The following is a 12,743-nucleotide window of genomic DNA, read 5'->3' as shown; positions in this document are numbered from 1 at the left end:
CCTCACCCGCAGAATTTCTCCAGCATTTTTGTCTACCAGCTCCAGGGAGTGATTCTGCGTTGGGTTTTAGCAGTCACGACGAGGCGGCAACCGGATCACAATGGTGGCCAGATCTCCCACAATGCAAAGGGAGGGGGAAAGTGCCTGGCGCCGACCAGTGGCCGTGGCAGTACGCATGTGCATGGGGGTGGGGGATGTGCAGGCTGTGGCAGTGCGTATGTGCAGAGGAGGATGTGCTGGCCGTGGCAGTGCGGATGTGCAAAGCGATCGGCTGTGCCGGCGGAGGAGTATCAGCTGGAGAATGGAGACCCGGACTGCGGGCGGAGACGGAGAGTAGCAGAGAGAGAGAGAGATAGAGAGGGGGGCCAAGCCGGGCAAAATGACACAGCTTTTAGGTTGCCCGCCAGGACTTTAGGTGGCCATTGGCAACCGTTAATTTCGAGCCCTGCATGTGGTTAAAGTGCACATTGTCAGATTTTATTAAAGGGTATTTTTATACCTTTTGGTTTCACCATGTAGAAAGTAGAGCTGTGTTTATACATAGTGTCCCCATTTCAGGGCTCCATAATGTTTTGGCCACATGGCTTCACTGACGTTTGTAGTTGCTCCCTTAGGAGGCAATTAAGGTGTGTTTAATTGCCTCCTTAATGCAGATATAAGAGAGCTCTCAGCAACTACTCTTTCCTGCAGTCTTTCCATCACCATTGGAAACTTTTATTGCTGTTTATCAACATCAGGACGAAAGTTGTGCCAATGAAAGTCAAAGAAGTCATTATGAGACTGAGAAACAAAAAGAACTGTTAGAAAGACATCAGCCAATCCTTAGGCTTAGCAAAATCAACTGTTTGGAATATCATTAAGAAGAAAGAGAGCACTGGTGAGCTTACTAATCACAAAGGGAATGACAGGCCAAGGAAGCCCTCCACAGCTGATGACAGAAGAATTCTCAATATTCTTTATTATAAACCCCCAAACACCTGTCCGACAGATCAGAAACACTCTTCAGGAGTCAGGTTTGTCAATGACCACTGTCCGCAGAAAATTTCATGAACAGAAATAAAGGCTACACTGCAAGATGACTGCAAGAAATACAGAGGCTAAACTAAAGATGGCTGCAGTACAGGCCTGGCAGAGCATCACCAGAGAAGACATTCAGCAACTGGTGATGTCCATGAATCACAGACTTCAAGCAGTCTTTGCATGTAAAGGATATACAAGAAAATACTAAAAATGATTACTTTAATTTACATGACATTGCTGTGTCCCAAACATTATGGTGCCCTGAAATGGTGGGAGGGACTATGTATAAACACTGCTGTAATTTATACATGGTGAAACGAAAATGTATAAAAATGGTCTTTATTAAAATCTGACAATGCGCACTTTAACTACATGTACCAAAAGCATTTTTGACAACCTTATCTACTGGATGTAGATAACAAAAAGTAACAGGACCAGCACAGAACCCCGAGGCACATCACGAGTCACAGGCCTCCAGTCCGAGAAACAATCCCCACCATCACCCTCTGCTTCCATCCATGAAGCCAATTTTCCATCCATTCAGCTATCTCTCCCATGCGATTCTCCAGAGCAGCCTACCATGGGGCTTTTTTTATGTAACTGCAAAATCTGAGGACTGAATTGATTGAAGGGCCATTAATTAAACATAGAGAAGATATTTCAATAATAAATCCAAAAAAGAAGATGAATGGTCAGAATGTAAATGTAGTTGCATATATTGTTTAAATGAACTGCAATGGTCCATTAAGTGAATGCTGAAGGAATACATTAAGGTACAATAGAAGAACATGCTGATAGGTATGGAGACACAAGGAACTGCAGGTGATGGTTTACAAAAAAACACACATTGACCACCCAAAGTGCCGCCGGGCAACCTAAACGGCAAGTCATTTTGCCTGGCTTAGCACTGCAGATACTGGTTTATACTGAAGATTGACACAAAAAACTGGAGTAACTCCGCAGGTCAGGCAGCATCTCTGGAAAAAAGGAACGTGACTTTTCATGTCGGCGACGGCTGTATTGCGGGGCAAAGATACTACGTGCAGGGTGACGAAGGGTCGGAGCGAATAACGGGCCCCGCACAGCAGCAGCAGCAGCCGCGACAGCGGCTCCATCTCCTCCTGCACCCCGCCCGCCCTGATAGCGGCTGCTGCTGGCAAATCCGCTAACTGCGCTTTCAAAACAAATCCTCCCGCAAGCCGGGGCCAGGAGGGAGGGGGAGGCCTCCTTCCACCGTCTGAAGCAGCTTGGTCCCGCACCTTTCTGTTGGGTGGCAGAGGAGGGGAGGCGGTGGTGAGGACATCCCAACCGCATCACCTGCCGGTGGACAGGGACGGTCAAGGCAGCGGGGCGATATTGTTCCTTCCTCCCCACCTCCCCTCTATCTCTCTCTCGTACGCCCCCCTCCACCCTCCCTCCCCTTATCTTGGGACCCCTCCTCTCCATCCCGCACTGATCCCCATTACGCCCTCTATTCAATCCTCACTGACATCCCCTGTGCTCCCCTCCCCATCTTCCCCCAATCTATTCATCCTGCGTTCCACCTCGCATTGATTCTCCTGCCACCCACCCATCCTACACTGGTCCCGCAATTCATCCTGTACTGACCCTCCTTCCTATCCATCCTGCACTTCCCCTCCATTCATCCTGTACTGAACCCCTCATTCATCCTGCACTGATCCCCTCATTCATCCTGTACTGATCCCCTCATTCATCCTGTACTGATCCCCTCATTCATCCTGTACTGATCCCCTCATTCATCCTGTACTGATCCCCCATTCATCCTATACTGACCCCCCATTCATATTTTACTTATCCCCCATTCAACTTTTACTGATCCCCCATTCATCTTTTACTGAACCCCCCCCCCATCCATCCTGTACTGATCCCCCATTCATCCTGTACTGATACCCCCCATTCATCCTGTACTGATCCCCTCATTCATCCTGTACTGATCCCCTCATTCATCCTGTACTGATCCCCTCATTCATCCTGTACTGATCCCCTCATTCATCCTGTACTGATCCTCCATTCATCCTATACTGATCCCCCATTCATCTTTTACTGATCCCCCATTCAACTTTTACTGATCCCCCATTCATCTTATACTGATGCGCCCATTCATCCTGTACTGATCCACCCATTCATCCTGTACTGATTTTCTCATTCATCCTGTACTGATCCCCTCATTCTGTGTCGATCCCCCCATTCATTATGTCGTGATCCCCCATTCATCCTGCACAGACCGTCCGATCCACACTGTACTGACCCCCCCCCCCCCAATTCTTCCTGTACTGATTTCCCCCCCCCTTCATCCTGCGCTGATCTCCTCCCCCCCCCCCCCCATCCATCCTGTACTGAACCCCCCCATTCAAGAAGAATGGGGGGAGCAGTCTGAAGAAGGGTCTCGACCCGAAACGTTGCCTATTTCCTTCGCTCCATAGATGCGGCCTCACCCGCTGAGTTTCTCCAACATTTTTGACTACTCCCATTCATCCTGTACTGACCCCCCCCATTCATCCTGTACTGATACCCCCCCCATCCATCCCCCCCCCCATTCAACACCACTGACACCCCCCGTGCTCTCTCCCCTCACAAGTTTACATATTCCAACCAACACGTACTAAATCACCTGCCTCAATCCATCCATACCGCACCGATTGCCTTCTCAACCCCCCCCCGCGATCAATCCGCCCACACCGATTCACACACCCCCTGACACTATTGTGCTGGAAATGTCTTCAGAGCGAAAATTGACTATGTTTGATAATGGAATGCAATCAAATGTGTCTTAATTCCCAATGTTATTATTTGTTTTAGTCCATAAAGATGGATTAATTAAATTGTGAACACGTGAGACATTAAAACCGCAGTATTCGATTGTCACTGCTACCGTTGACACGTTATTACAGAATTAATTTTAACGGCAAATCAATGCTCTTATTTTGGAGTATCAGTACTGTGGTTATTTACAAGCAACATTCACAACTATATGTTGGATTTATCCAGGTTTTACTTCTAGTCGGTCATATACATCACAAATTTGGTCAGAAGAAATTTCAGTTGAAACTTTAACGTTAATTCTGAAGTGGGAATGATGGAAACAGCGTTTATCAAATTTTTTTTTAAATTTGGTGCGTTGAAACTGGGTACCTTCATTGCTGTTCACAACACATACATCTAATCTGAATGTCTGGTAATGTGGCGTTTTGACACCTTTAAACATATTACCAAAAAGAACATTTGCTGCAGTTATGTTCTTTGGCCATCTCTTGTCAGTTAGTGTAATGTTTAACCAGTCAGATGGGTATAGTCGGTTTTAACAGCTATTATCATAAAATGCCTTTAGAAATTTCCTTGTAACCTGTATATTTTGTTATGGATAAATTATGTGGGAAGCGAGAGTATTTCTGTACCAATAGCAATAACGACCTATGCTATGGCCATGTCATGGTAATTTTCAGTCCTTCACAGAAAACATGCTTGCATCAATCTGTAGTGTGCATGCTTAAACATATATGTTACCATGGTCCAGGATTTATTGACACAGGTTGATCATACGCTGAATAATCCAACCACATTTTTGTTTGGAAGTGGAAAGAACTAATAGAAATTGCATTAATTGCAATGTGTAAAAAGAGTTGAGATACTGTATTATAATTTTGCTGCTTGTCATTGTGGTATATATGTTTTGATTGGTGAATATGTTTAGTTTGTGACTTTATTTGAAGCAGAAATAATATGTGAATGCTTCATTAAGCATAATTCCAACTGGTAACTACATACTTCGTCCGAGCACATTGTCGCACGCGTAATGCAAACCGTCTTAAATGACGACGTAAACTGTCATTTGGCAACCTAAAAAGCTGCCACGGTTGCCCGGCTGGCAACAGGGAAAAAAAGTTGTGAGAGCCCTGAAGATATGCACTCGTTCTGCAAGTTTTTAAACTGTTTTATATATGTAATTGACTATGTCGACATTGAGAAAGAAACTGACATGGTAGATTGACTTGAAAGAATGATGTCAATAGGGTGAGCTGTGGTAAATCCCCAGGTTTAATAACCAGCATTGATGAAATTCCTGACTTTTGTCACCAAGACAGACAAAGGTGGTGGATGCATGGGAACACTAGGGTAATGGGTAATAAACAGATTTTGTTTATGATACTCGCAGCCAAATAATTTTTCTTGGTAGTGTGCAAAAATGAGCAAACACCCACAATGAACTTTTTATTTAAGAAAGAACTGCAGATGCTGGAAAAACTGAAGGTAGACAAAAATGTTGGAGAAACTCAGCGGGTGAGGCAGCATCTATGGAGAGAAGGAATAGGCGACGTTTTGAGTAGAGACCCTTCTTCACAACTGAAGAAGGGTCTCTACTCAAAACGTCGCCTATTCCTTCTCTCCATAGATGCTGCCTCACCCGCTGAGTTCCTCCAACGTCGCTCTACTCAAAATGAACTTGTTCACATTTAGTTACAACGCTTCAATATTTTCTTACAGAAATATATTACGGCATGGCTCCTAATGCAAATGAATATTCATATGAATGCCACTAAAGGCAGCGTAAATATTTACTAAGCGGGAGAAAGCTGATATGATGCAAGTTCTCTTAAGTAATTGCACAGACGCGTGGTCTTAATTTCAAAGCTGTCAGCATGTCTGGAAGTCCAGTTTTTATTGGACTATAATCTGGGAGGAATTTATTTTTAAAGATATTTTGCCATTTCTGATAAACAGTAGTGAGAAGAAACGTTACCCAATTTCTTTCACATTACACAAATTAAAACTAAAAGAAAAGATATGCACCACATTATAATGCCTCGGACCCAAGAGAACCGTGGAATCTTAGACTTATCTGATGTAACAAATGTGTATTGTAATGTTGAAATTCATGCTCCAGCACACATTGTGACAATCAAGGATGTTCACAACTTACAATAACCAGCGTGTTCATATCTTCATTGTAAAATGTATTAAGTATGTGCCCTCACAGACTTTGATGGATACATTGGTAGTATTTTGCTTCAGAAAGTACAAAGCACAATCTTTTTTAAATTGTAGGACAAGAAGTTTCTGTTACAAAAAAAATTAAAACTTGTAGCATTATTGTACCACAATGTCTTAATGAGCAAGACAACTCAAAGTGATGAATGCTGTGGTGGATGTTTGTGTTAAATTTTTAGTGTGTTTTGGGTGTTCTTTATCATTGTACCGCTGCTGGCAAAATCATTTCACTTGCACTTTATGTGCAATGTGACAAATAAAACTGATTTGATTGATTGAGGAGACCTTGCAGCATGAAATGCATAGGTGCAGAAGAGCAAATGTGGTCAATAATTCTGCTGTAAGCGTTTGTTCATTATCTGTAAATACAAGTATCCCAATGTTGTAGGCTAAAAGTCCCGAGGGAGAATTATAGAGAATATGGTTTTAATTGGATGATGATACATTCAAAAACCTTGTCGAGAAGAGACCAGCTGAAAAAATAAAGGAAATATCAAAACAAGGAACTTCAGAGGGAAGACACAAAATGCTGGAGTAAATGTGGGTCAGGCAGAATACAGATAGACTATGTTTCAGAATGAAGGGTCTGGACCCAAAACATCATCTAACCATGTTCTCCAGGGTTGTGATGCATCCTGACCAGATGCTTTCTAAGGTGGATCAGCAGATCCTACAGATCTTAATCTCAACCACTAACCTAATTTCTCTTTCCAAAAATACTCCCCATGCTGCTGATAATTTTGTTGCTTTTTTCCTGATTATTTCCTTTCATATAGATTTGATCAGTACATGTTAGGGATTGGATAGTAGGGAAAAGAAGAAAAAGAAATGTTAAATTCTCCTTGAAAAATAGTCAACAGGTTTGTTATTCAAAAGATTTTTGTGTTAGGAAATTCTGCACTGGCACATTTTTCCAATATCTCCCTGTAGTCAAATAGAGGGACGCACTATTATTTTGTGGCATGTACTATTGCAAGACAGCATCGGATAAGAGCAAATTGGAAGTAGTGAAGAATGCGCTGAATAGTTAAGAATAGCAGAGCAACATAAGGAGAGTAACTTAGGAACTCAGTTGGTCAGGTTCGATCTATGGAGGGAAATGGCCAGTTGACATGTCGGGTTGAGACCATTCACCAAATCGAAAGAGAAAAGGGGAAGTAGTCAGTGTAAAGAGTTGGGGAAGGGGTGGGGCAAGCACAAGCAATTGACAGCAGGATACAGACGAGGCAAGTCAGGTTGCAGATTCTGGAATCTGACAGGAAAAGGTAAAGAATCAAACTAAATGGATAATATCAGATTGGAACAGAGCTAGGGGAGGGTTGAACAGTGGGGTGGAGGGGGAATGAGATATGGGGAACCCATGTACACATATACAGTGCTCTCCATAATGTTTGTAATAGAAAAGATCACATGTGGTTAAAGTGCACATTGTCAGATTTTAATAAAGCCCATTTTTATACATTTTGGTTTCACCATGTAGAAATTAGAGCAGTGTTTATTTCAGGGCACCATAATGGTTGGGACACAGCAATGTCATGTAAATGAAAGTAGTCATGTATAGTATTTTGTTGCATATCCTTTGCATGCAATGACTGCTTGAAGTCTGCGATTCATGGACATCACCAGTTGCTGAGTATCTTATCTGCTGATGCTCTGCTGGGCCTGCATTGCACCCATCTTTAGCTTATGCTTGTTTTGGGGGTTAGTCCCCTTCCGTTTTCTCTTCAGCATATAAAAGGCATGCTCAATTGGGTTCCGATCAGGTATTGACTTGGCCACTCAAGATTTGATCATTTTTTAGCTTTGAAAAACTCCTTTGTTGCTTTAGCAGTATTTTTGCGATCATTGTCTTGCTGTAGAATGAACCACAGGCCAATGCGTTTTGAGGTATTTGTTTGAACTTGAGCAGATAAAATGTGTCTTTTCACTTCAGAATTCATTATGCTACTTCCATCAGCATTTGTATCATTAATGAAGATAAGTGAGCCAGTACCTTCAGTAGCCATACATGCCCAGGCCATAACACCCCCACCACAGTTTCACAGATGAGATGGTATGCTTTGGAGCTTGGGCAGTTCCATCTCTCCATACTTTGCTCTTGCCATCACTCTGATATAAGTTAATCTTCATCTCATCTGTCCACAAAACCTTTTTCCAGAACTGTGGTTGCTCTTTTAAGTACTTGTTGGCAAATTGTAACCCGGCCATCCTATTTTTGCGGCTAACCAGTGGTTTGTATCTTGCAGTGTAGCTGATGTGTTTCTGTTCATGAAGTATTCTGCGGACAAATCCACACCTGACCCATAAAGAGTGTCATATTGATCTGACGGACAGGTGTTTGGGGATATTTCTTTATTAGAGAGAATTCTTCTATCATCAGCACCGGAGGTCTTTGAGTCCCTTTGCGATTAGCAAGCTCACCAGTGCTCTTTCATCTTAATGATGTTCCAAACAGTTAATTTTGGCAAGCCTAAGGTTTGGCTGATGTCTCTGACAGTTTTATTCTTGGTTCTCAGTCTTCTTTCACTTTCATTGGCACAACTTTGGTCGTCGTGTTGATAAACAGCAATAAAAGTTTCCAAATGTGATGGAAAACTGGAGGAAAGACTAGGTGCTGAGAGTTCTCTTATACCTGCATTAGGGAGGCAATTAAACACACCTGAGCAATTACAAACGCCTGTGAAGCCATGTGTCCCAAACATTATGGTGCCCTGAAATGGGGGGACTATGTACAAACACAGCTGTAATTTCTACATGGTGAAACCAAAATGTATAAAAATACCCTTTAATAAAATCTGGCAATATTGGGTCTTTGTCCCAACATATTGGAGGGCACTGTATGGCGGAGGAGGAAGAAGAAACAGGGTGATAGGAGATGGGAGGAGGGGTTAGGTAGAAAAAGGAGCACGAGAAAGGTCAGAGAAGAGGAGAACTGTAGTGCCGATTACCTGAAATTAGAGAATTTAAAGTTCATGCTTTTGGGTTGTATGCTACCAAGACAAAATATGATACGCTGTTTCTCTTGGTTGCGTTTGGCCTCATCTTGGCAGAGTACGGGCAAATCAGTGTGGGAATGGGAAAGGGAATTAAAATAGTTGGCAACTAGGAGACCCATGATGCCACAGTGGATGAAGCGCAAGAGTTCAGCAAAGTAGTAATCTCATCATAGTGTCATACAGTGTGGAAACAGACCCTTCAGCCCAACTTGCCCACACGACCAACATGCCCCATCTACACTAGTCCCAATTGCCTGCGTTGGCCCATATCCCTCAAAACCTGACCATGTAACACATAGTCATGAAGAAAAAAAATAGATGTTCACATGCACATGCTTCTAAAGGGCTCTCAAGCTTAGATCAGTCCAGGCGTATGAATTACTGGAAACAATTTCATTTTCGTGCAGATTATCTGCTCCATTGTATTTAAACAAGCGTCACAAAAGAGCAAGATTTTAAAGTGCAGGAAGGAACTGCAGATGCTGGTTTACACTGAAGATAGACGTAAAATGCTGGAGTAACTCAGCAGGACAGCAGCATCTTTGGAGAAAAGGAATGGGTGACATTTCGGGTCAAGACCCTTCTTCAGTCAGGTGAGGTGGAATCTAGCGAAATGGACGGGTGAGGTATGAAAACGACAGGTCAAAGCAGATGAGGAAATGTAGAATGGTTCATTGTTAACGGAGGGGAAGGTGACAATAAGGCATATAATCAGTAATATTTAATCAGGAGGACAGAAGAATTAGTTGGAGTCCTAGCATGGGGGAGGGATGGAGAGGGAAAGGAAGGGTTATTTGAAGTTAGAAAAATCAATATTCATACCAATGGGTCATAAGCTGTTCAAGTGAAGTATGAGATGCTGTTCCTCCAATTTGTGTTGGGCCTCACTTTTGACAGCGGAAGAGGCCCAGGGCAGATTTTAAGGTCAGCATGAGAATGGGAGGGGGAGTTAAAGTGTTTAGTAACCAGGAGATCACGTAGGCCTAGGGGGACTGAGCGGAGGTGTTCAGCGAAATGATTTTCGACCTGTGCTTGGTCTCGCCGAGATAGCGGATTCCACAGCTGGAACAGTGGATACAGTAGATGAGGTTGGAGGACGTACAAGCGAACCGCCAAGATTTTAAAGATGAACCTGATAATAAATTCACTCAACATTCAAACCTAGAATTTATGCTCAAGTTTCTCTCTGGTGATTTGAAGTTCTGGCACAAGAAACGAGGTGACTCTTGTGTACTGTGTAGCTGAGGTCTGCTGTATTTTACTGGGTTGTATGCAAAACAAAGCATTTCACTGTACCTAGGTACATGTAACAATAAAGTATCATTGAAGTCACTCAGAAGCAGAACTGCCAGTTATAGAATGGCACCTATCAGCAAGTGGTTCAGTATTAAAACAAAAGTACACAAGGCTGTATTGTGTCGTATACATAATTATGTTTCAATTCTGGGCTTTAGATTCACATTTATGCAGATTTATGGAATTACTGCACCCCTTATACAGTCAGTAAATTTTGCTCCATGCTCTTTTGCTGAGACTGAGCATACCTACATTTGACATGAACGACCAGTTAATTGTCAATGAATTACTAGTGACAGAAGTGCTTTTCTGGAGCTGAAGTGCCTATTTTGGCACAGCAACTCGATCTGCTTCTAACCGTGCCATGGGAGTTGTTTATCGACAATGGCTGATAAACCTGGAAAAACATTGTAGTCCCGTGTGGATGTCCTCACCTTAATGAGCAAAGAGACAGCTGCCAGCAGTACAGCAATGCCCCCAGACTGCACTTTACAAAAAACATACTCATTGTCTGCCCCACACCTTCTGAAAGATTAATAAGAGTTTTCATATAGGATTTACAGACACAATGCTGTTTTAGTATTCCTTTCTCAAGAACAAACGTTCCAGAATCGACACGCACTTAAAATCTGCCAGCCTATATACTGCACAAAAACAAAAGTACTGCAACAGCAAACACTTTGAGTGGATTTAATTCTGACAAAAGAATAGCTGGATCAGCTAGGGGCAACATTTTTACTAGTTCTTGAATACATTTAGAATTTTAAACTGGCTAAGAACTTCCTCTCGAGCTCTACCTAAACTCAATGAATTATTTTAACAGAACCTACATCCTTTTGTACTTACATCCTTATAAATGCTGTCAAATTATTAAACTGACTACTAAGAAAATTAGATGTTTAAATAACACACAGAATAATTTTGACACCCTAGTTCAAAAGAAGATATAAAACGTTATATACATCCCTCTAAGGATTGAACTTTAAGACACAATATTTATTTTGAAAACTTCATACCTGAGACTCCGAAACTCCGAAAATAAAACTCAAGACCAATTGTTACTCCAATCGTGTTAGTCAAAAAGCCACCATTCTATCTGGATTTACTGTCAGCCTTCGGCGTGTGATGACAGTAGATCCAGATAGAATAGGTACCTCAACAATCTGAATGATCAAACAGAAACTTTCAAAAGAACACAACGTTTTCCAACAAAAACGGGTGGAATCATGGTTTAATAAAAATAATGTCGTTTTTTAAGAAACGAGCTACACAGAATGAACAAATCTGGAGCTCTCCTTCTGCACATAATGCCCTAACCTGGAGATGATGGACGAACAGGAAACATTCAATCCTTTAAAGAGATTCATAACCAGAGAGTTTGGACATGAGCAGAAGTTTCAGAGCAAAGAGGATCGCTGTCTGAAAGGGTGGATGCAGAAATATCCTCATCCAAGAGGTACAGAGGCACACCCCAATGAGCTATGAACTGAGAGAGTTAGGAAGTGGAAGTATAATCCGAGTCTTTGGCCCAGCCTGTTTGGAACTGTTTCCTCTGTGAGGTCTATCACCGGTTCTGGGCAGATTATCTTGTCTGTAATTCTCTTCCGTCCCGTGTTCGCCAGCATCTTCAGTTGGCCCAACTTTACTCTTCCTTAATATCCCCCTCCCCGCAAACCCGGGAGGGCCTCGTCGGCCGCCTTCACCCTCACACACCCGGCCGGCTGGCCAGCCAGCCACCGTCCTCAGAGATCCAACCCTCCTTCACCCTTCGCCCCGGCAAACCCTCCCACTCTCCTTTTCCCAAACACTCACCACGCATCTCCTTTCACAGGCGCCGTCTTCAGCAAGTTTCCGATCTCGTTCTTCTGGCTCTCCAGATCCGGAACGCCGCCTTCCGCCATTACAGTCGCTTAGAAAAGAGGGTGGGGGCGGGCGAGGGAGGAGGAGGGGGCAGCAGCTGCGCACGCGCGGCGGCGGGCACTCTGGGATCGCTTCAACGCTCGCTCCCCCTGGGCAGCTTCCACTGCGTCCGCCTTGCGAGCGCGCACGGGCGCGCGCCCCATCCCCTCTCCGCCACATGCACCGCGAGCTCCGTGCTCGCGAGCGCGCGCTTCCGCGCGTCATCGCAATCGGGGGAGACGGGGCTGCCAATACCCGGTTGCCTGGTAACGGGGGGCGGGGTTCCCTGTGACGTACGCATTGTCACCCAAGATGTGAGAGACAGAGGTGGACATCAAGGGAGTCAAAGCATTGCAAGCACTGTTGAGCTCGAATCAACCCTGTGGTTAGGAAGGGAGGCCAGATGCCTTCAGATATGACCAGTCCATCTGATGGGATGAGGAAGAGTCAAGAGTGTATAGTCATAGAATCAAAACAGCATGGTTAGGAAGAGAATATAGACATGAAAAGCTGGAACACTTCAGA

General features: G+C 43.6%; 1 protein-coding gene across 1 annotated transcript in view; it reads right to left on the bottom strand.

The window, feature by feature from the left end:
• Positions 1-12,359, bottom strand: part of usp4 (ubiquitin specific peptidase 4 (proto-oncogene)) — a 71,944-nt gene extending 59,585 nt beyond the window's left edge. The window contains exon 1 of the mRNA XM_055648028.1: positions 12,132-12,359. Coding sequence (XP_055504003.1) covers positions 12,132-12,220 — 89 coding nt within the window. The 5' untranslated portion in view covers positions 12,221-12,359. The remainder of the gene's footprint in view (positions 1-12,131) is intronic.
• Between the last annotated feature and the right edge of the window lie 384 nt (positions 12,360-12,743).

The sequence above is a fragment of the Leucoraja erinacea genome, chromosome 16, assembly GCF_028641065.1.
Source record: "Leucoraja erinacea ecotype New England chromosome 16, Leri_hhj_1, whole genome shotgun sequence".
In the NCBI taxonomy this organism is placed as follows: Eukaryota; Metazoa; Chordata; class Chondrichthyes; order Rajiformes; family Rajidae; genus Leucoraja; species Leucoraja erinaceus.
The sequence above is the reverse complement of the archived record's forward strand: the minus strand, read 5'-3'. Positions and strand labels throughout refer to the sequence as shown.